This window comes from Penicillium psychrofluorescens, assembly GCF_964197705.1.
Source record: "Penicillium psychrofluorescens genome assembly, chromosome: 2".
Taxonomy (NCBI): domain Eukaryota; kingdom Fungi; phylum Ascomycota; class Eurotiomycetes; order Eurotiales; family Aspergillaceae; genus Penicillium; species Penicillium psychrofluorescens.
Window position 1 is genome coordinate 314,269 of NC_133440.1, and position 23,047 is coordinate 337,315.

Here is a 23,047-nt window from a genome sequence, read left to right on the forward strand (position 1 = left end):
ATTGCATCCAGTAAGGATTCTTGCCAGAAGTTCAGTTTGTCCCAAATTTTTGATCAAAATAATCGTAAAGTAGTAATTGAGAGCATTTATTCCGCTGAATTGCTAGTCAAGTGTTAGTGGAAATACCCATTTACGGAATATAGTGGTGTATTTAGTACCTGCATGAATTGCCCACCGCATCCAAGAAGCATTCGTCTCAAGTGCCCAGACCTATCACGGCGGGCAAGAACCTGCGTAAAAGAGATTTGGGATTCTCGCTCAATGTAAAGAGCGCCCACAATGGAGTGGTATTCACTCTGAACAATGCGGTCTTCGACTGCAAGCCCCTCTCCTGAATACCGTCGAATTGCCTCTAGTCCCTGCTCGGTTCTGCCAGACATCAACAGCCAACGCGGACTGTCGGGTATGAGGGGAAGGAGTGAAAGGAGACACATGCACGGAATGAGCTAAAACTATTAGTTGCCATTTTCAGAATCATCAAGGAGGGTCGTACTTGTAGAGCCAGGGGGAGCCGCCATTGGTAACCACCAGGAAGAAACGAACATCCCAGGGTTAACCATGTTGCTGCACAATAAAACACTACATTGTGACAAACTACAACCACGGATAGCTTGCCTCGGCGGTCGCTTCGACAGGACTCGGCTTGATAAACACCACAAGTTGAACTGGTTATTCCTTTTCCCGCCAGACAGATCAGTACAAGCGTATGAACGAAAGAGGATGATTAAGAATCTTTGAACGTACCGTTTCCGACTCCATTGATCACACGCCCAGCAATTAGCTGCGCAAATGAGTATGACGAGAATTGAAGCACAGCACCAATAGCACTGATGATCGATCCTGTCCGCAATGTGTTCTTCCGACCCAGTCGATTTCCGTAGCAGGCTGCCAATAAACATCCTACTAGATTTCCCAGCTAGAAAATGGTGAGTTTACAAGAAATTCATAATTCCTGAATATACGCACGGAGAAGCAGCTGGCTGTAATGCCTTGGATTGACGACACCTTTGTCTGAGGAAAGACGTTGATAAAATCCGGGCTGATGAGGATGCCGCTCACAACGCCCTATTTCTAATCAGCCTTCCCAGACATTTTCGACACTGGAAGTGGGTCGCAAACCTGATCATATCCATACCAGGCTTGAGCGGCGGAATTTGCCGCCGTAAGCACAATTTCAAGACTGCGTCCGTCTAACATGTCTGGTCTTGGTAAGATGAACTGAGAATTTGTGAGATGGATAACAGGGCATGAACCCATTTAAAGCTTCCGGCCGACACTGCTCCTGACAAGGCTGACCCAATTTACTCCGCAACCCCAGATTTTCTATAGATCCCCAGATCCCGCCATTGGTTCCCCGCAAAATAATGTTTAGCCACATATAGTTAGCGCATCCCCGGACCTGGCCTGGGCGGGCCGTGTAGCCCCGACAGCGACTCGGAAAGTTCCCGCGTCTTATTGACATGGCCCGATCTCTTCGACTATGCCCGGAGAATCTCCGAGGGGCCCGGCTTGATCCCCGCATTTATCTGAAAGGCCAAAACGGAGAATGTTGCGGCCAGCATTGAGTGGCACAAAATTCTAACAGGGCAATTCACTCTTTTTTGCCTCATACAGTTATATGAGGGGTCATGTGAAGCCCATCTTCGTACCAGGCCCGCAGATCATCCTTAATGTTTAGCGTAGAGTAACGAAGGTCATAGAAGCGAGAGGGAAGAGATGACCCCGAAATCAGCGATCTATGTTCGGAGATCGCGGTGCGTATAATGCTCTCGTAGCGGAGAGCTAAAGGCCATCGTTTTCCGGAGCAGAGCAGTGCATAGGCCATTGAGCGAACACCGCTAGGGACGTCGGCATTGACCGTCTTTGCATAAACTGGATCTTGTCAGTCAGCGCATACAATTTACACATTATTATCCGCACCAATATAAAAGCGTGCGACAGTGAAAAAGCAAAGCACCAAATGCGGGTTGCTGACGCTGAGCTCTTCATCTGTCATTTGCCGTACTTTGAAGACCATGTTGTCGCAGGCATATATGCATCGATTTGTTGCATATTGCCACTGTTATGCTTAGTTACGAAGCAGTTAAGGAGGAACGGTTATGCATACCGGCTCTGCAGATGGGTCGATCTCGCGCGGAATTGTCGACATTCGTTGAAACAGCAGAATGACGGCCCTGTCCTTCATTAGATAGATCTGGCGAAACCGAAGGTAACTTACTCGTCTAGCACACAATTAGTCAAGACAATATTAGGATCCATCTCTGCGCGTTCCTCCTCGGCAAACTCTGCATTGATCAGCCGGTAAACTGCCGCAACAAATTCTTCGCGCCACGCTGTCAGACTTTCATCAATTTTTTGAGCTTCAGTCTGCCAAAGGCTGCGGTCGTGCGGTACACTCAAGTCCCACGGCTTTTGCAAAAAGCCATGGACAAACCATAGTTCGTTGGTTGCGAGGATTATGCAGAGTGAAAATGCCGAGGAATAACGAAATTGGCCGAAAGACCAAATGTTAATGATGTGCTCAGGAAATGCCCAAAGAGAGTCGCTGCAGGGCAATATCCCATTTGACATAGGAGGCGAAGCACAAGTATCCCAATCCACACCTACCGTTGACATGCTGTCCAGCATCTCAGACATCCAATGTGCTCGAATGCATTCTTCCCGGTCGATAATCGTCGTGGACAAAGGATGTAGACGTGGAGGAACCGATGTAGACGAGTTGATGTGGTCCGCCTGCTTTTTTACTAACTTTCCATAACCCAGCTGAGAAGCCATACTGAAAGATGTTAACTATATCCTAACAACCACACGATCCGGATATACATACCGCTTGCATAAGGCAATTAAATTCCAAAACTGCTCGAATCGACCTTCTCCATATTCGAGGTTGGAGAGAATCAACAAAGCCTGGACGGATTGCAGAGAGCCGGACTTGAAAGCTTGTGAGCAGACATTGTCTCGTAAAGTATCAGACCAGTGTTGCCGCTCATGAGGTCCCACCAAATGCGATTCGTAATGGACGAGGGTCACGGCACATATTGCCTTGATGACGAGATAGTGGCTCAATGTTTCGGATCCTTCCAGGTTTTGTAAACTTGCAGTCAAAGAAGGCTGGTGGAGGATCGGAAACCAGGGATGGTATTTCTTGAACCAGATTGAGCAGAGTTCAGAGAGTACCGGATATGACAGAGGATCAAATTGAGCAGTACTCGCACTTTGTGTGTTGTTGTCGACAGGGCTGGCTCTGTTAGAAGAAGCAAAAATAGGTCCGCTTCTGAGGCCTGAATCATTTCCTTGAGAATAGATAGTCTGTGTGAAGTCCATTCCTGACTCACCCACTGCTGGGTTTGAGACGCCCCTGTTAGAAACACGAGTATCTAGAACCTAGTGTGAGCCTTTGGCCATATCCCAATACCTGGTCGTACAAGAAAATTTTACAAACCTTTAGGGCTGTTCTCTAGCATCTGCACCCGTTCCTCCAGCTCAACTAGCCGACGTTCTAGTTTGGTGATATAGCCCGCTCGGACGCCGGGCCGTCGAGTGGCCGCGTACTCGCACTCGAATTGGTTGTTCAGACAAAAGCCGCAACTGGGGCGGCGACGATCGCAAGCGATTTTCCGACTTCGGCATGTGGTACAGCTTTATAACAATTAGTATAAATGAAAATTATGCGAAATGTGAGAAGCCTACGCGGCATTTTGGCCTCTGGCCGGACGAGGGGTTGTGTCCATCTCGGCTTTTCTACAATGCGGAACAGCTAGTCAGGACGGTCTTCTCTCACTTTCCAGCTTTCATTGATCCTTTGTATGCATTCCTGTCATAAACAAGCGACGTTAGCAAGCCAAGGATTCTGTATTTGTCAATGGACACGGTTGGAAAACACAAAGATGAGCTGTCGGGCCCATCTTCTCCGCGTCGCCCCCACTCAACGCCCTTTGCGGCCCAGGCTGTGTTCGCTTCGCTCTAGTTGGGCGGTATCTAGACGGCCCGTGAAGTGCCCATTGATTGGTCTGTGGGGGAATGTCTCCTCGTCCAGACCCACAACAGCTCGGACTTGTCTTCCTCGGGCTGGTCTGGCTACATTGCACAATGGAAGTTCTCCTTCCTTCGTCTTGCCCTGTGATGCAAGCACATGAACGAAGGAGGGGAGGGGCAGAGATAAATTCTCCACAAGCTTCTGTACCTATATATATGGAGAGACTTGAAGTTTCCGACGATTGGTTTTCTGCTGGATATCCCTTTTACTCCTGTGTAATCTGAAGCTGTCCACGACAAGACACACATTTTTGTAACTGCTTTGCCTTCCAAGACCAAAGGCCCCTTCTGTGAAAATGACTTCGAGAAAGTACGATCATGTTATCCAACTTCCACAGACCGCTCAGGTCGATTCCGCGGTGGACGCTCGAAAGGTGGCACAAGAATGGCTAAGCAAACTTGAAGGCATCTTCGCTACTGGAAACTTCTCCCGGGTGGGGGAAATTCTCCACGAAGACTCATGGTGGCGCGACATCATTACTCTGCAGTGGGATTTTCGCACCATTCGAGGTCGGGAGCCAATTGGAGTATTCCTCCACCAAAACCAGCAGTTAGGCCCTCTGTCGTCGTTTCGCCTCCAGGAAACAGGTGACTTCCAACCGAAACTGGAAGTTGTCAAAAAGGATTCGAGTCTTACCTGGATTTCTTCGCTTTTCCATTTCGAGACGCGCATTGGAAAGGGATCCGGTGTCCTGAGACTGATCCAAGATAAACCCGGTGTCTGGAAAGCATATGCGGTTTATGTCACTCTCCAAGAGCTCAAAGGATCGGAGGAGCCTCTTGGCGAAAGACGGCCGTACGGGACCATTGATTCAATGCCCGGTGGCTTCTCTCAAGGAACATGGTCCCAGCGACGGCAACGAAAGCTGAACTTTGTTGACGAGGAGCCCCAGGTACTTGTCATTGGCGCTGGTGTGTCGAAACGATCAAACATTCAATATTATTTGCATGCTAATATCTTGAAAAGGTCAGTCTGGACTGAATGTTGGCGCTAGATTACAGTCACTTGGGTTGTCCTGCTTGATCGTCGACAAGAACGACAGAGTCGGTGATAATTGGAGAAATCGGTACAGTGTTGGTTTTAACTTGGCGCGTTAGCTACATTTTCTAACACGCAGACAGACTCTTGTGACGCACGATCCAGCCGAGTTTACCCATATGGCATACCTTCCTTTTCCCAAAAGCTGGCCCCAGTTCACACCTAAAGACAAGCTGGGCGATTGGTTTGAGGCCTATGCATCATTGATGGAACTCAATGTGTGGACAAAAACAACCATCGCTAGCGCGAGCTACGATGACCCAAAGTCTGAGTGGACCGTGGATCTCGTACGTGATGGAAAGCCTCGAACAATTCGTCCGCATCATGTCGTCTTCTGCACGGGACATGCAGGAGAACCTTTGATTCCTTCTTTCCCTGGTCAACAGGAGTTTAAGGGGGAGATCTACCATGCAAGCCAGCATCGAGATGCGTCTGAATATGACGTGAAGGGAAAGAAGGCCATTGTAGTCGGTACAGGTAATAGCGGCCACGATATTGCAGAGGATTTCCATCGCAATGGTGCCGAAGTGATTATGCTGCAACGGAGGCCGACATATGTCCTCACTCTTGATAAAGGAGTTTTTATTCTCCATGAGGGCATGCACTGTGAAAACGGGTAAGTTACACGATGTGTGAATTTCGGGCTTTCCTTTTCTTCACTTGGGCCAGAGGTCTTCATACTTACACACCCGATATAGACCCCCAACCGAGCAAAGCGACATTGTCGCAGAGAGCTTACCCTACCCCATACAGTTCGCTTTGTGCATCGACATGACGAAGCGTATTGCCGAAGAGGAGAAAGCAACAATTGAAGGGCTTCAGCGAGCTGGTTTTCAGATCGAATGGGGTATTGATGGAGCTGGAATTGCTCGCCTCTACTACACCCGCGGAGGTGGCTACTACATTGACGTCGGGTGCAGCCAGCTCATCATTGACGGCAAAATCAAAGTCCATCAAAGCCCCGATGGTATTTCAGGCTTCACACCTGATTCCTTGGTGTTGAAAGATGGGACCCCTCTGAATGCAGACATCGTGGTGCTGGCAACTGGCTACGATAACATGAGGACCTCGTTGCGGAAAATTATGGGCGATAAAGTGGCCGATCGATGTCACGATGTGTGGGATTTGGACCAAGAAGGAGAGTTGAATGCGGTAAGTAATATACATACTGATTCTGAAGGACGACCAGTGCTCATTCGTGTGTAATAGATGTGGCGACAAAGTGGCCATCCCAATTTCTGGTACATGGGCGGCAACCTCGCAATATGCCGCATCTACTCCAGGCACGTAGCCTTGCAGATCAAGGCCACAGAGGAGGGACTCCGACCGGCCTCAATTCCCAATTAGGCTTTCCTAGGCATTATGTTATAGAGGGGATCTCTGCTTCTTTGCTTTAGAATAACGCTAGCCAAGACAGATATGCGATATGTTTGTTAGATTGTGAGATGTGGCTATGAAACATCTGCAGTCATACAATGATTATTCCGTAGCTCAAAAAGACTGGTAGGTTCAAGGTCGTCACTCCAAAGAATGCTGGTCCCTTGATGACAAACAAATCTGTGGGGGTTTCCATGACGTCAAGCAGCTTTCTCCACATCACGCGTTTCACCCTTGGAGTCTGCAGATGCCTAGGATTATCTTAGCTGCGACCAGTCCAGCCCATTGAAAAGTACCAACTACTTCTATCGAGAAGTAGCCAAGATGAGCGAAGGACAGTCGATGCCCGGGGAGCTGGAAGACTCAGACAGCTATGATCTTACCCAGGACGAGCCGGAGAGTGAGACTGGTGGGAGTTTGACAAAGAGAACACCAGCTACACAATGGAAGCTATCATCCAGGACGGTTGAGGAGAATCTTGCTGCGGGGCTTTCTAATGAAGACCTCTGGATGCTCATCCGACGCTTCGACAAGGTGTGTCTGGTCAATGGCACCAAAGCAAAATATTCTGACGATCGTCTGGCAGCAAATATATTACCTGAAGGCTGTTCCTGGGACTCCACCACAAAATATCGATCTCAATAGGGCCGAGGATGAACAATTTCCTCCAGAAAAGCTGCGGTTGACCTTGGAACGATTCTACACTTCTGTGGTTGTAGGAGTTGCCAATCTCTTCAAACATATCGGCCGACTGCGATCGTGGAAAGAACCAGTCCGAACATCTGTATTCTGTGCGGTATGTCTTATGTGTTGCAATTTGCTTCTGGACTGAGTGAGATACTGATTGCCTGCAGATTTATTTTAGTGCGTGGCTGAGAGACCTTCTTATTCCCGCTATCATTAGCCTCTTCGTCTGTTTGATCATATATCCACCAATGCGGCCTCTCCTCTTTCCTCCTGTGGTTGCTTCGACGGATGATTCCAGTGAAACCCCCAGGAAGCATATGGCTGAAGAGCCCGAATCGCATGACAGCATCACCGGCGCACCAGAGTCACATAAAGGCGAGGCCGCCGAGCAAGAAGCTACCAATCTGGTCAATAGCGTTGCTACTGTAGCCATAAAAAGCGCGGCTGCAAAGTATGGCCAGGGTGAACCACAAGATACCTCCGAGGAATCACCCATGCCTGATGAGGCGGAGGTAGTGACTCTCCCAGCAGAAACGGAGCTTGACGCTGCCCCCGAAGACAAGACAAAAAAGCCAATAAAGAAAAAGGTGGCTAATGCCACTGATAAGACGATGCGCATCATTAGTGATATAACCGACATTTTCGAAAAGTTCGCCAAGTAAGTACTCTTCCAATCAATCCTTGGGCCAGGTTATCAATAATGCTGCCACAGTCTCCTGTCTCCGACTCCACCATTTCTTACCACGGCGGTTCGCCTACAACTGGCAGGTATATTGACTGGAGTATGCGTAATCATTCCCTTTACGTCAAGCTACTGGGTTATCAAATCCGGTGCCTTTACCGTTGGACTTGGCTTCTTCGGCGATCCGCTTTTCAAACGGGCCTTGGATATCTTGAATTCCAAATTTCCGGACTGGAAAAATGGCATGGACATTCAAAAGTAAGGCCTAATAACCGTTGAACCTGCCGTCTGTAATCCACTAATGGCAGCTTAGGACACTATTGAAAGATGTTCCCACCAACGCTCAGCTCACCTTGACCATGCTGCGAATCGGCGAACTAAACTCGGCGCCGTTGCCACCACCACCAGGCTCTCGGGACAATGAGCGCTCCTGGCCACTACGTCGCAAAAAGTCCCAGGCGAAGCTCACTGATCGGGAAAGTAATCAAAACAGTACCGATTATCTCCAAAAACAAGGATCTACCGAAGACTTGCCAAAACCAAAGCCTAAGAAAAGATGGGTCTTCAAACTTCTAAGGTTCGTGCGCCAGACGATAGCAACAGCGATCAAGGGCCATATTGCATTCGACCGAGCGATAGCCATTGCAGGATCGACGCACACCAAGAACTTGATTGGCATGTTGCAAAAGAAAGGCTGGCTTTCCGCTCCCTTTGGCCCTTTAAAATTCGATGCGAAATATCAGCGCAAGCGAGGTGCGGTGGTCATTGATTCATCGAAGGAGCCACCAATTCTGTACTTCACGACATATCAAACTGCAGGATTGGATGATCTGCGACTGGAAAGTCGGAAGAAGGGATCAGTGTTGTTTCAGATTCCAGTGCCGGATATTATGGAATTGAGGAAGACCGAGGGACTGGGATGGAAGGGCAAGCTTATTGTGGAGCTGACTGCAGGAAGCAAAGAGGCAGCCGATGGCTTGATTATAGGTGGGAAAGAAGGCGACTCCTTTCACCTCACGGGCATGCGAGCACGAAATCAACTTTTCAACCGACTGGTCGCTATTGATGCACAGTTCTGGGAAAGCCATTGATTCGCAAACCTGTGGTTTGCACAATTTATTGTCCATACCGAACCTTGAAGCTATGATAGACCACATACAACGAGGTACCGAGCCTTAATCTACTCATTATTAGATAGTTGATGTACACATATTTCAAAGACTCGAGAGAAATATCCAAGACCCTTGATAGATTCGATGTACGTTCGGCTAGACCCTAGCGTAACCTCGGCTCGGGGACGATTCAACTTAGCCTAAAGAAGCATGGAACGAACTACGGAATAAGTCCCGACACAAGATCTTTCGCTCATTAATAATCTCCCTTTACAACGCCCTGAACCCCGCTCTACTTTGAATGAATGATTCAGGTCTTGAAGAGTCGCTGTAGCTTCTAGCCCGACTGCATCTAGATTTGATAATATGGACTAATTGCGCGATTGATCCTGAACCCCTCGCCGTTTCAACACTTTCTCTCGTCCGGATACTTTTCCTTCACGAGGCGTGAAGAGATGTCAACCTCCACAGATAATAAAGCAGACGATGCTGCTGCGACGGCAGCAAAGAATGATGTCTCGGCCAATGAGAAGAATTCTCCGCCTGCTGCTGTGCCGGTCAAAGAAGGTGGCATTCGAGGCTGGCTCCAAGTGATCGGTGCATTTTTCATCTTTTTCAATATTTGGTACGAAAAGAATAATGTCTAGCAAAGGCTTGAAACTGACTATTCCATGCACAGGGGCCTGGCTTTTGCTTTCGGGTCCTTCCAAACTTTCTACGCGCTGACCTACCTCGTGTCCTCTGGCTCCTCAGCCATTTCATGGATAGGCACCGTCCAGTCCTTCCTACTCATCGTTGGTGGGATTGTATCCGGCCCCCTCTTCGACCTGGGCTACTACCGTGTCATGATCTTCGTCGGCACGAGCCTGTCTATTGTGGGGGTTATGATGCTCAGTCTCGCGGATGAATACTACCAGATCTTTTTGAGTCAGGGCCTCTGTATGGGTCTGGGGTTCGGGCTATTGTATATCCCAAGCCTTGCACTGGTTAGTCAGGCTTTTGTGCGCAAACGCGCTGTTGCCCTCGGCGTCGCGACAAGCGGTGCTCCGACCGGAGGCATTATCTATACCATCCTGTTCGAGCAGCTTCTGCCACGGCTACATTTTGCGTGGACGGTGCGGATTATTGGCTTTGTTATGCTCGCCCTGTTTGTGACTGCTGCATTCCTTCTTCTCTGGAAGAGTCCCAACACAAAAAGACCTGCAGCCACTCCGGGCCGAACTCGAAGATTGTATGATCTACGTGCTTTTGGAGATGGGCCTTTTTGGAGCTATACCATTGCAAATTTCTGCCTTTTTCTGGGTTACATGACCCCGTTCTACTATATCCCGACTTATGCGGAGACTAAGCTCGGTACCACACGGTCACTGGGGCTCTATATTCTTATTATTTCGCAGGCTTCTTCGGTCATTGGCCGAGTGGTTACAACCACCGTTGCGCATCACTATGGATCTATGATCCCATGGATCTTCTGCGGCTTGCTCTCGGGGATTCTGTGTTTGTCTTGGATCAGTGCGCACAGTGTGCTTCGTTTTATCCTTTATTCGGCATTTTACGGTAGGTCAACCTAATTCTTCTGATTCGTGTGGCTAACTGTACTCCAGGAGGTGTATCCGGTGCTCTTATCCCTCTTCCACCCAGCGTTTTCCCCCATGTATGTCCCGACCCATCAGCCCTTGGAACATGGCTGGGTATGGCGCAAGGTATCAGCGGCTTTGCGACTCTCATTGGCGCACCCGTCGCGGGCGCATTGGCTTCCATTGGATCACGAGGCAACGCTGATTTGAACTTCATGAATATCCAACTCTTCAGTGGGATTGCGATGTTATCCGGGGCGTTTCAATTAATGGGGCTATGGTTCCTGCTGTACAAGAAGAGAGATAAAAAAGGCCTGTTCTGATATAGGTGCATGCATTAGGTATTATGTCCATTATCCAAATAAATTCCAGTCGCAGCTGGATATCCACCTCACATGAACCGTGGATCATATCTTCGCCCGCTGTACATTACTGTTTCTTGCGGCTAGAACCTGCCTCGGCCGCAACAAATGCGCCGCGAAGCTCCTTAGCTGCCTCCCATAGAACCCAAATAGGGATAAACACCCAGAGGGTGTTGAAGAAGACCAGATAGAGCCAAAGATAGACCGGATCCTCCGTGGCAAGCTGTGAGCTGCCAGTCAGCCACTCGGGCGCAAAAGTCATGAAGCCACCGTAGAGTTCCGCGGTCGCGAGGGCGGACGCGATCAGCCACAGAGAACCCTTGGCGGCACCGCGGGTCGGCGCGCTGATGTTGGGGTTGGACGAACGGTACAGCAGATAGCAGGTGTACAATGCGGCCGGGCCGCCCAAGAAGACGGTCAGCAGTTCCAAGGAGACGACGGTGAGGTCAGCGCCGGCCCAGCGGCGGTCAGCTTTGGCATATTCTTGCCAGATACGCGCGCTGGGTCCGGAGCCATACGCGGGACCGTAAATGCGGTCTGGGCGGTTGAGGAAGAAGGGCTCCGTGTTGTGGATCCCCGCGATGGTCGCGTAGCTGAAGAAACACTCGTAGAGGAAGCTCCCTTCGATGAATAAGTGAGTGAGCGCGTCGTAGGCGTGCCAGAAGAACAGAATGCGGTCGCGCGTGCGATGCGCTGGGATAAAGGTCTTGCTCAGAAGGTATGCAATGGGCATAAACGAGAGCGCAAACGCGATGCAGAGCACCGTGGAGGTGTCGAGCGTGAAAGAGTCTGTTGCGGACATTGTGGGTTGGGGGGGGTGAAGTCGTCACTCCGGGAGAGAATGTGGAGTCGATGCGATTCAGGAAAAGCAGTAAGATCCAAGCTCCCGAGGCAAAATGTGGAGGAGGAAAGGATCGTGCTCCTGACGGATCAGGGGATCGATCCAGGGGCTGCCTTAGGCATCCCCGGACAATCAGGGAGGCACGTTTGGGCAAACCAACAACAAAGAATCCTTCTGGAACCATCACGCGCTTCTAGGCTCCACAGATTATTCCTTCTGCTGTCCTTCCGACCCTCTTTGTTTCGCGCTGCACCAGTTGCAGTTGGTGGCGCACATAGTCCAAGATAATCACTGGCCGAGTTGTCCGCCGACCAGGATCTCAGCCGTGGCCCCTTAGCGGCTCAATGATCCACCACGATGACTGGCTAATGTCTACCACTATCGCGAATAATAGGTACAACAGTGCCCCGCTCTCATGCATGCTTTGGTGGCAATCGTACGGTTGCAACCCCCCGGCCGGGCCTCGCTTTGTCTTCGGGGATTCACGATAGTCTCCGCATTTTTCCTCTTGATCATCCTGCCTGCCGGTTTGGAGGATGTGTTCTTGCCCCAGACCTCAAAGTACTGGTGTGTGAGACGCCAAATATCAGCATCGACTTGCTTGCTCCTGGATTCTGTGGTCGCTCGTGCTGGTTACGGCCAGAGTGTCGCTCTGGGGTATACAGGCATCGATCTGTCTCGAGACTGTTGCGATCAGTCTGGCGTTGCGCAACACCTGATCAATCTCAGGAGATTCTTGTTCGCTATTCCTGTGAAGATCGGCAGACACAAAGCATGGCCTCCGGATTTGGGATTGTGGAAATCACCGGCCTCACAAAGCTAACGTGGGAGCTATACAGCCAGTGTCGCCTCGTCTCCCAAGATGCCCCCTATGAGTTCCAAAACCTAGTGACCGGGCTGGGGTCTCTGCAGGGCACGCTGCGCGCGCTCGGCGACGATGTCCACTCCAACAGATTCTTCTTCGTAAAAATAAACGACGACCGAAAGCGTACCCTGGAGCAGTGCTTGGAGGTGTGCTCCACAACTCTGCAGCAGCTGAGGGCAATTCTAGGCCAATACCGCTCGTGGGGAATTGACGATGGAGTACAGTTTTGGCAGAGAGTCCCGTGGGTGACTCAGTGCTCCCAAATCGAAGAGATTAGGTCCACGATTATGCTGCAAACTTATAACTTGACACTCTGCATGAGTGACGTCGAAGAGTAAGTATGTTGCCCTGGTATGAGAATGCACATGCTGACCATCTCAGTGATTCCTTGGCTTCTTCGGAACGGTCAACGCTTCAGACAATGGACGAAGATGAGCTGGCGATGTTACCTGCTGAGCTCCCAGCGAGTCCAGATGTGGAACTCAAACCATCCCCCTTGAGCCCCCGCAGTGTATTCTCAGGAAACTATGAGAAAGGGGGCAGGGCCGAAAGTCGCCAAATCCCTACCAGCGTATCTGGTCCACACGCTCACAGGTTCTCTGCCAGTGGTCCGAGGGACATTTCAACATCTTCAGGTTCTGTCACTTCCGGTTCTGATGCATCGCTTTATAGTGGGACTGCTCCTACATCGCCACGGTCTTTGAACACCACACGCTCCGTGACCAGCAGCATGATGAATGCATTCAGCGTCCATCCCGGGATACGCTGCGACGTACCAGATGGCCCAAACGATGGTCGAACTGTGGACGTTGAGAATTGGGGAAATAACTTTGAAAAACAGAGCATGGGCCGGCCCAGTCAGTCCTCAAATACTGAAATTCAACGCAATGTCATGGATGCAGTCACCAATGCAATGCAGGAGCTGCGTCACGTTCGATTGTCGGAGCAGCTAACACGCCCCATCCGGTTTGAGGCGCCGGACAAACTTCATAACCCCGATCGCGAGGTTCTTGAGAAATTCGAAAGTTCGGCCAATGCTGAGCTTCACATCAGGAGCCTCGACACTCAAGATTGGCTCCGCATTGCAACATGGTGGTTATTAAAGGTAAATGAAATCTTGCTGATGCGTGTTCTATAAAACTAATCAGTCGTATCAGGCGCGTGCGACTCTAATCAACTGCAACAGGCACGTCTTTGTTAGTGCTCGAGGGAGTACAAGCCCATCCACCGATTCCAAGACCACCAGCCAACAGGCGTATGTGGACCTTCTGAAGGCATCCTATATTTTGTACGATGTTGTGTTAAAGGATGAGGATTCGTCAACTCTTCTGACCGACGAGAACCGGAAATCAATCGTAGACCTTTCCGAGGCATGTAACCCAAGTCTTTCTTGTGCGACTATATTAATACTGTGACAGGGCATCAACGAAGAGCTATCTCAATATACATCAATCGATATCCCAGAAACATCCGACCTTTGCTCACAGAGCCTGGGTATTTGGGAGCCATTGCAACCGGAAGAAGCTGCAGAGAATGAGAATGGCTTCTCCTTCAGGCGAGAGAATTCCCGCTGGATAACTGTTGATCAGGATGATGCTGGCGAGGAAGACGAAAGAGTCCTCTTCCGCACCTTTGTTAACGCCGGAATTGGCAGCAAGAAATTTCGCATGCGAACTAAGGGCGCCCCATACATGCTCCTTTTGGTAACCAAAGATGGCGAAAGTGAGCCGAAGATCATTTTGTGCAACCAGAGCGGCAATTTGTGTCTTCAGCGAGATTGTAAGTTGCAGGGTTCCCTATTCGTATTTCACAATGGGTCTAATTTGACTCTCAGTCGTGCCGAATGACTTACCGCCACTTATTGCACTCTCTAACCAAGCCATGACTGGGCTTCCGGGAGTGCGGGTTTCACAACCCTTGCCCTTCAAGTTCGACAACACGAGTGTCTCCATTTCCTTCCAATTCGAAACTGAACTTAGGCATTTTATCAAAATTCCCAAATCCTACTTCGAAGCAGTGCGCCAGAGAGAACCAATTGATTCTAATGAATTTAACGAGAGTATTGTCTTCAAAACCTCGGTGGAGACCTTCGAGCAGCTGAAGACGCCACATATGAAGTCTATGAATCCGTCTATTATATGGAAATCATGCGAGATTCGCATTGTGGAACGGTCCTATGGCGACGCCTGGCGATCTACTCGGAGATTGGTTATCAGCTCCTCGGCTGGAGAGAAAAATCCTGGATGTATGGAATTCTTCATGCCCCTGAGCCGTGTCCAGGTTTGCCGCGAGGATGTATCACGGCAAGTCCTATTGAGATGGTCAGATACCTGTCAGGAACGATTAGACAAAACCGATGGGAGTTATAACACCTTGCATTCGTACGTGTACGATGCCGATACGCCGAACATTGGAGTCGGTCTGCGTTTCCGCACCCAGCAAACTGCGGAAAACTTTGAAAAGGCTATACTATATATGAACTTCCCAACAGACTTTGCTTGGTCTCAGCCCAGCAGCTCCGGCTGTGTCTACGATATTGTGGACGCTGGAAAAGAGCACACCCAATACAAAGCTGTGGCATTGTTTCAAACCAAGTTCTCGTGGCGATACTCGGAACTCTACTTTATCTATCGTGACACAGACTACGCATACGAACATGCCTCTCTCACTGTGCTGTTCTCACGCATCTCCTACACGGATTATATCTCTACACATGTTGACCGGCTCTACCGTGCCGAAAGTCCGGCGGGCTTCTCTCATTGTGAAAGAAAGGCCGGCAAAGTTGTCATCGAGTTCGATAACCAGCCCGTATCGCGTTCTTTCCTTAGTGCCCTTTCTCCATTTTATGATCTGCTCTTCTCTCGTCATGCGCTATCAATTTCTACTAAGGGCAAATCCCTTTTTGGGTCGAAAAAGTCTAGCAAAGGTGGTGCTGAAGTTCAGGTTTGGCGTCGGGGAAATTCGACCCAACTCGCTGCGCGTTGGGATGGCAGTGTCCAGGACAGCTGGCTCACTGCTTCTATCTCGTCTACCGGCTCTGATTCCTCCAAAGAGAGCACGCGGGTCAATTTCCCGCGCTCGCCATTCTTCCGTGGACCTTCACTTGACATGACAAACATTATGGCTCGCGGCCCTAAGTCAACAACTGATGGTCAACGGGAGGGCCCTATATCTATTTTGTTTCAGAACGCTAGAGGTGAGTTGTGCTTCTATCACGGATACATTCGACGTTCGATTAGCTGTTGACAATTAATCACAGATCGCCACGAGTTCCTCGATGCCTTGAAGGGGAACCACTTCGCTTCATTTGTATAGTTCGCCCATGTAGATTGACTTGCAGCGCCTTGATCTGCATCAGTTCATTTCCTTAGAAATACCCAGTGATTTGATATGAATTTGAAAGATATTTGCCAATATAATTCGTTGTCTTAAGCTAAAATACCAATCATTGCGGACGACTGGCGATCATCTCATGCGAGCCCCACGTCGGAGGCGGGGCATGACGTTGCAGTGAGCGGAAGTCGAAACAATTCCCTCTTCTTTTTTTGACACCCTGTATTCTTCAATTGGATTTTTCACCTTCAAAGTATGGCCACATCAGCTTATCCTCGCCCTGACTTCGCCCGTCCTTCTCTTAATTGGACTTCTCTGGACGGGACATGGGGTTTTATATTCGACGACTCCGACGCGGGACTATCGCAGTCATGGGAACAGAAGGGGATCCCAGACACCAAACGGAGTATCCAAGTCCCGTATGCGTTTCAGTATCCCGCGTCCGGCATTGGTGTCCACGAAGCCCACGAGGTGCTGTGGTATGAGCGCACTATCGATGACATCCGCACCGCAGAGGAAATCGCCAAAGGCAATCGCCTACTGGTGCGGTTCGGCGCAGTGGACTACGACTGCACAATTTGGGTGGATGGCCGCTTGGTCGGCACTCACCAAGGAGGCCACGTCCCCTTCGATGTGGACGTCTCAGATGCTTTTGGATCGAATACCAAGACGGCCCGTCTGACTCTGCGTATTCGGGATTCGCCGTGGGACTTGGGTCAGCCCCGTGGAAAGCAGTATTGGAAACCTGTTCCCGAGAGTATTTTCTATACTCCGTCTAGCGGAATCTGGTTGTCTGTCTGGCTGGAGAGTGTGCCTGCCATGCGACTCTCTTGCGGTAGTGGTGGCACTGTTCTTCGCTCGGATGATATCGAGCATGGAAAGCTGCATGCTCGCGTTGCGGTGGCGGGACGCCTTGTTGGTGCGAAATGTCGCGTCGAAATTGAATCTAGACTTGCTGGCCATTCCGTTAGCAAGGCTACGAACGACCTTCCGAAAGATAAAGGGTTCGCAAATATTGAAGTTGACATGAAAGTGCCAACCCAGAAAGAATTGCAGTCTCACGCGCTCTTCAACGCTGAAGGAGCTTGGCACGATGGTGTGGCTCTATGGGCACCAGAGCACCCTATTTTATACGACCTGATTCTGCGCCTGTACGATGCTTCGGGAAAGCTGGTGGATGAAGTGCACACCACGACAGGCATGCGGAACATCTCATGGCAGAACGGTGATGGAACATTCCGACTCAATGGCAAGCCTATTTTCCAAATGCTTTTCCTGGATCAAGGCTATTGGGATCATACTGGCATGACACCTCCCTCCGGAGAGGCATTGAAAGACGACATTGTGATGTCTCAGAAAATGGGTTTCAATGGATGCCGCAAACACCAGAAGATCGAAGACCCTAGGTTTTACTACTGGGCAGATCGCCTGGGCTTTTTGGTCTGGGGCGAAATTGCCAATGCCTACGAGTTCAATCATGAGTATGTTGAGAGATTCAACAACGAATGGACGGAGATAGTGAAAAGGGATATCAACCATCCGTCTATCGTCACTTGGACTCCTGTCAACGAGAGCTGGGCCTATACATCGCTCAAGGACAACATTGAACAACGAAACCACATTCGACAGCTGTACTATCTGACAAAGTATGTATCGGGGACAGCATTTTCGTTGGTATACGCTAACGACAGTGAACAGGACACTGGACCCTAGCCGACCAATTAATGACAACTGCGGTTGGGAGCATGTCTTGACCGATCTGACCACCTATCATGACTACAGTGACTCGGCAGAGCTTGCCGTGACATGCGCCAAGATGGAAGGTGGAATACTAGGCCCGAAATCCAACCGCGACATGTTCAGCAAGCCAATCTCAAGCCCAGACTCCAGTATCTTGGACCCCGGCGCACAACACAGACCGGGTGCTCCAGTGATCTGCTCCGAATTTGGTGGTGTGAATATTGCCCCCACCAAGGGCGGCGAAGCTGGTGAGAGGGACTGGGGATATACGACCGCCAGTGATCCGGATGACTTCCTCGTCCGCTTTGAAAAGTTGGTCATGGCCGTGGTCAAAGGAGGCCACACCTGCGGCTTGGTTTACACTCAGCTGTAAGCCATTTTTTTGTCCCTCTGTCCTTTGCATAACTAACACATATTCATAGGGCTGATATCGAACAAGAGGTCAACGGCTTATACTCGATCGATCGGAAAGAGAAAGTCCCTGCAGCCAAGGTGAAGGCCATTATGGATGCGGCTCAAAGCTACTACCACACCAATGTCGCTTCGAAGCATTCAAAGGGGCTGAAGTTACTGCGGCATTTTAAGCGAGGCTAAAAACTTCATGAGATAGAAGATGTCTGACATTATGAGGATAATCTGGCTATCTCTCTTATAGTACAAAATCCATAATGGGCAAGATAAGCGCACGATAACAAAATGTCAAAAATCAAAAGCAGTTTAGTGCTGTACAAACTTCTATCCATACCTTGCTGGCATCCCAACATCCTTTCACCTAACCAGCGGCATATGGACTGGCTTTTCGCAATCTCTCACCAAACTTCTAGAGGAAGATTGGTGCTGGGACCCCTATCCCTATCGAGATAAATGCCAGTAGACTATTACCCCACCCGTAGTGGAGGGCATTGTACATGTACGGAGCAAACAGAGGGAATCCGAACGCAGCGAGACATCGTAAAACTGATACCGCGGCCAGCGCGCTGGCTGCATATCGCGTATACGCGTCCACGATGTAGGTCTGCATGCACTGGGTGGTCATCATATTCCCCACACTAAATAGACAAGCGCCGATGTTGGGTCCTATCCAGTGTTGATGGGTCTGGGCTGTCCAGCTGTAAATGAAGAGACTAGCTGGAACGCAGATGGTGGTGACGGCGAGCAAGGGTAGTCGGAACTCAGGTTTGCCTATTTCGTTATTACGGGCCTTGAGACGACGATAGGTGCGGTCGTTCAAGAAAGCGCAGATGTAGGCGCCTAGAAAGGATCCTAAGCCAAGAGAGATATAATTTAACCCCCCAATGCCCGTGGACTCGTCGTAATACTGAGGGTCGGTGAACAAGATAGGGAAAGTGGACAGCATGAGGTACATGAGTCCATAAATATAGGCCATGTACAGGGTAAGGACTTGAACAATAGGTTGCGTGGTAAGAAGGCGGAAAGGCCGCGCGAGCGATGTTTGCAGAGCCTGGGACAGGGTCTTGTTCTGTCGTTCCTCTTCGGTCTGGTACGAGGGATCGCCGGTCACTCCGCGAGTCTTCTTCGCCCGTGCCTTGAGGATCCGGGGGCCGTATGTTTCACGGAGAAAGAGTATTCCTGCAACTTGGATGATCCTAGTTGCGATCGAGGTGGCATAGAAGATCCATCGCCAAGTGGTATTCTCAGAGATGAAGCCACTAGCAATCGGGCTAATAGCTGGACCGAGAAGCGGGGCCAAGGTGTAGACAGCCATAGCTGTTCCGCGCTCTTCATCGCGAAAGGAATCTCCGATGACTCCTCCACCAACCTTCGCATGCAGAGTGTCAGTCAGTCCGATAAATACACCTGTAGATGTCTGCCCAAACTTACAACCAGCGGAACACTACCACCCAGTCCGGACAGGAATCGGAAAGCGATCAGTTGCCCTTTAGACTGCGAGACACCACAGGCAATATTGAAGGCCAGATAGAACAAATTCGCGAGCTGCAAGACAATGGCTCTGCCGTGTGTTTCGGAAAGCGGCCCGAGGAAAAGCGGACCGACGGCATAGGCGAGGATGAAGATGGACAAGGTGAGCTGAGAGAGAAATTCTTCCTCAATGTGGAAGTCCGCTGCGATGTATTTCAGGGCGGGAGCCACCATTGTCGAAGACACGGGAGAGATCAGGGTGAACAGCGAGACGATTGACATGGTGGCCCACTTCTTCTTGTTGGGCCAATTCTTGGGGTTTTCCGGGTCATCAGGGCCATCCCACGTTACCTGTGCGCTTGGTTAGTTTCTTCAGCAAGCAAAGGAAGGCAACATAGATGTACAAATTTGGGGTCTTGCTGGGAAGTGTCAGAGCTAGCCGTTTCTGGCTTTTCCAGTGGTGGTAGACCTGTCTCCTCCAAGCCAATGTCTCGTTCGTTTGCGGTACCCCTTCTTACTTCAGGTATAGGCCCGTCTTGTTTCATATCTTTGTTGTTGAAAGCTGAGTCTGCTTTATTACCGTCGTGAGAATCACCGCTGTGAGGTGTAGATTGATTTTCTTCAGTCATGACCAGTGTCTGATGCAGATATCACGCGATTCCAAATGTAGAGTACGGGTTTGGACAGGAAAAGAACAAGCGCTGAGATTTAAAAAAAAAAAATGGCGTCAGGGGCGTGTTTCCGTGAAGAAATGGTCCAAGAGCCAGAATTTCTCAGTCGAGGGATCAGTGAAGAGACGAACGAAGTAGAGTGACGAAAGAAAGTCTTAAATAAGAGTTCAGTATCTTGAAAAGAGTCAAGAGTCTTGGCCTTCGGCCGACACTATCAATCATCGGACAGCATGGAAAACGCCCGAGCTCCTTCATTCGGGCAGCATCAGATCGCATAGCTCTCGTACATAACACTCCAGCTTCTCCGGAGTTAGGGAATTAGGCCCAGGCCCCTCGGTGACAGCGGCATCCGAGATCTCCGAATAGAATTTGCCTCTTAAATTTAGAGCAGTAGAGGACAGCTCGAGCAAGCCAGGGGCTTATTGGCGGCGTGTCCCCATAGCAGATCATGGAGCTTGCGCCGGAGCTGGTGAAGCTTCGGCCGGGTCGGGTTCCGAGACGGCTCGCACTAGGCCATTTCTGGACCCGAGTGCCCCGAGGTCGTCTTTCGGCATCCTACAGACGTCAATCAACTGCCTACACTGCAGTCATCTGCCGAATAACTACGAGGGAACCGCTACCTGTCTTTCAGGATAGCTTGTTCTTGAAGTTTCACCTGCCCAGCCTGACTGGAAACTGCCATGACGGCCCTGCCACCAACTCCAACCAGGCAGATGTACAAACATGCCTGCTCTCTCTGTGCTCGCCGCAAAGTCAAATGTGACAAAGGCGACCCGTGCTCTAACTGTCTCAAAGCACAATCTCAGTGCCTATACGAGGCCCCTGCGCCACATCGACCTCGTAAGAGAGCGGCCGACGATGATCTACTCGCTCGACTGGCTCAGTATGAAGACTTGATGCGAAAACACAATGTCGACTTCAGCCAATACGCAAATGTCTGGGTTCCTCCTGACGTGAAGTTCCAACTGAGTCAGAGCGACTCCCAGAGTCCAGTCTCCGTAATGCCTGCGGTCAATTATCCCAACTCGAATAATTATCACGTAAGGGACATCACCGCAGATGTAGAACGGTGAGACATCTAGACCAATCGGAACGGCCGTCTTGACCTGTCGATAAGCTGATTCTTTTTTCCAGGTGTTTGTGGTCAGATCTGAGCCCAGAGGTCTGTTTTCCCATGTCTCTCACTATTCGATAATGACTGACCTTCCCGTCACGGCCAGCTCAAGTACCCATCCATCCAAAACCTGGCCCGCAAAGACGATTCTCTTTCGCATCCTGCACCACTGCAATCCTTGTCCCACAGCAAACAGATTAAAATTCATGAATTGCACCCAGAACCCAGAAGCATCTTACGACTCTGGCAGAGTTTCGTCGAGAATGTCAATCCGTTCACAAAGATCATCCACGTGCCAACTCTGCAGCAGCGCATCTTGGATGCCAGTTGGGATCCCTCCAAAGCATCGAAATCTCTGACAGCCCTCTTGTTTGCGATATACACTACAGCGCTGGGGCCAATGCCCTCTGACGAGTGTCAAGCCTTCTTCGGCGAGAGCAAGAACACGCTATTGGCACGTTATCGAACGGCTGCCGCTCGGGCTCTCATCGCCGCTGACTTCCTCACGACAAGGGATCTCGAGGTTATACAAGCATTTGTCCTGTGCCTCCTCGCAGACTCGGGGTCTGATTTAACTTCTACTCTGGCCGGAGCTGCCATAAGGCTGTGCCAGAAGATGGGTATGGACCGAGAAAATACCGACTCCAAGATGTCGTTTTTCGAGAAGGAAATGCGCATCCGTCTCTGGTGGCAACTGCAAGGTCTCGACTACCGAAGCCGCGCTGCCGGCACGCTAGGGACAAAGCCGCCGCTACTATCAGAGTTCAGCAATGTCCGCCTCCCGCTAAATGTAAATGACGCAGATTTACATCCGGACATGACCGACCCCCTTATGGAACACAACGGTCCGACTGAGATGCTGTGCGTCTTGATGAAGCTTGAAGTCTTCAATAATCTTCGATCATCACCGACGGCCGCCAAAGTCTATGATAGCATAATTCGGGCCTCTATTAGAGATAAGATGTCGACAGAGCTGGAAAACGAAGCCGTCAACGAGCTCGAGGCCAGGTACGAGGAGAAATTCTTTCGCAAGTTAGACAAGAGCATACCTCTCCACGCCCTGACACGCACCATTGCGAATCTTACCATAGCTCGCATGCGATTCAAGGTTCACCACCCCCGTAGGCAAGCCGACCTCAGCGGCACCGGGGTTTATATGACGCGCGAGGAAAGCGATGTGCTCTTCGACTCGGCCCTGACTGTGCTGGAGTTGGTGCATGTGGGAGCACGCACTAAGTTCTCCTCACACATTTTCACCCACATGACTTTTGGATTCCAGATAGATGCGTACATCTACGTCCTGGGCGAGCTGCGGCGCCGGTGCTCCGGAGACCGCGTGGCCTTGGCTTGGAAGCTGGTTGGGGTTCTTTACAATGACCATCCCGAGTTGATTGACGATACCGAAAACGCCTTCTATTCCGCCCTCGGCGACTTGACTGTGGAAGCTTGGGAGACGCGCAGAAAAGAGCTTCTTCGTGGCCAGGGTAGTCGGGAATCCGACATCACGCCACAATTCATCCGGTTGCTTTGGGATAAAAGAGAGAGCGGAAATGACCAACGTATTCAGATGTCGACCATCCCGGAACCGTACAATCTTGATGGTCTGAGGTTGATGGACAATAACATATTAGATTGGGAGTTTTGGGACGATTTCTTGAGCTTATGAATTGATCCCTTCCGACACTACGAAGGCTGCATGATTGCTCCATCTGAGGCCGTTCCTTGACGCCT

General features: G+C 50.3%; 7 protein-coding genes across 7 annotated transcripts; 4 read left to right on the forward strand and 3 right to left on the reverse strand.

Annotated features, from left to right (window-relative positions):
* Window positions 1–1,900: 1,900 nt before the first annotated feature.
* Window positions 1,901–2,149, reverse strand: PFLUO_LOCUS2322 (uncharacterized protein; the record flags this gene model as incomplete). Its single annotated transcript, XM_073779450.1, has 2 exons — window positions 1,901–2,059; window positions 2,108–2,149. 2 exons carry the CDS (start codon window positions 2,147–2,149, stop codon window positions 1,901–1,903), a joined length of 201 nt encoding a protein of 66 aa, XP_073636403.1.
* Window positions 2,150–4,331: 2,182 nt separating this feature from the next.
* PFLUO_LOCUS2323 (uncharacterized protein) lies at window positions 4,332–8,911 on the forward strand (the record flags this gene model as incomplete). Its single annotated transcript, XM_073779451.1, has 10 exons — window positions 4,332–4,928; window positions 5,158–5,361; window positions 5,461–5,690; window positions 5,773–6,226; window positions 6,284–6,315; window positions 6,733–6,985; window positions 7,038–7,247; window positions 7,306–7,796; window positions 7,851–8,078; window positions 8,134–8,911. 10 exons carry the CDS (start codon window positions 4,332–4,334, stop codon window positions 8,909–8,911), a joined length of 3,477 nt encoding a protein of 1,158 aa, XP_073636404.1.
* A 2,027-nt stretch (window positions 8,912–10,938) lies between these two features.
* PFLUO_LOCUS2324 (uncharacterized protein) lies at window positions 10,939–11,673 on the reverse strand (the record flags this gene model as incomplete). Its single annotated transcript, XM_073779452.1, has 1 exon — window positions 10,939–11,673. The coding sequence occupies one exon, from the start codon at window positions 11,671–11,673 to the stop codon at window positions 10,939–10,941; it is 735 nt and encodes a 244-aa protein (XP_073636405.1).
* An 813-nt stretch (window positions 11,674–12,486) lies between these two features.
* On the forward strand, window positions 12,487–15,892 carry PFLUO_LOCUS2325 (uncharacterized protein; the record flags this gene model as incomplete). Its single annotated transcript, XM_073779453.1, has 6 exons — window positions 12,487–12,911; window positions 12,959–13,682; window positions 13,735–13,932; window positions 13,996–14,356; window positions 14,412–15,773; window positions 15,837–15,892. The coding sequence occupies 6 exons, from the start codon at window positions 12,487–12,489 to the stop codon at window positions 15,890–15,892; spliced, it is 3,126 nt and encodes a 1,041-aa protein (XP_073636406.1).
* A 273-nt stretch (window positions 15,893–16,165) lies between these two features.
* Window positions 16,166–18,244, forward strand: PFLUO_LOCUS2326 (uncharacterized protein; the record flags this gene model as incomplete). The annotated part of the gene is made up of 3 exons (XM_073779454.1): window positions 16,166–17,556; window positions 17,609–18,019; window positions 18,073–18,244. The coding sequence occupies 3 exons, from the start codon at window positions 16,166–16,168 to the stop codon at window positions 18,242–18,244; spliced, it is 1,974 nt and encodes a 657-aa protein (XP_073636407.1).
* Window positions 18,245–18,470: 226 nt separating this feature from the next.
* Window positions 18,471–20,160, reverse strand: PFLUO_LOCUS2327 (uncharacterized protein; the record flags this gene model as incomplete). The annotated part of the gene is made up of 3 exons (XM_073779455.1): window positions 18,471–19,430; window positions 19,493–19,882; window positions 19,936–20,160. The coding sequence occupies 3 exons, from the start codon at window positions 20,158–20,160 to the stop codon at window positions 18,471–18,473; spliced, it is 1,575 nt and encodes a 524-aa protein (XP_073636408.1).
* Window positions 20,161–20,915: 755 nt separating this feature from the next.
* PFLUO_LOCUS2328 (uncharacterized protein) lies at window positions 20,916–22,982 on the forward strand (the record flags this gene model as incomplete). Its single annotated transcript, XM_073779457.1, has 2 exons — window positions 20,916–21,242; window positions 21,423–22,982. The coding sequence occupies 2 exons, from the start codon at window positions 20,916–20,918 to the stop codon at window positions 22,980–22,982; spliced, it is 1,887 nt and encodes a 628-aa protein (XP_073636409.1).
* Between the last annotated feature and the right edge of the window lie 65 nt (window positions 22,983–23,047).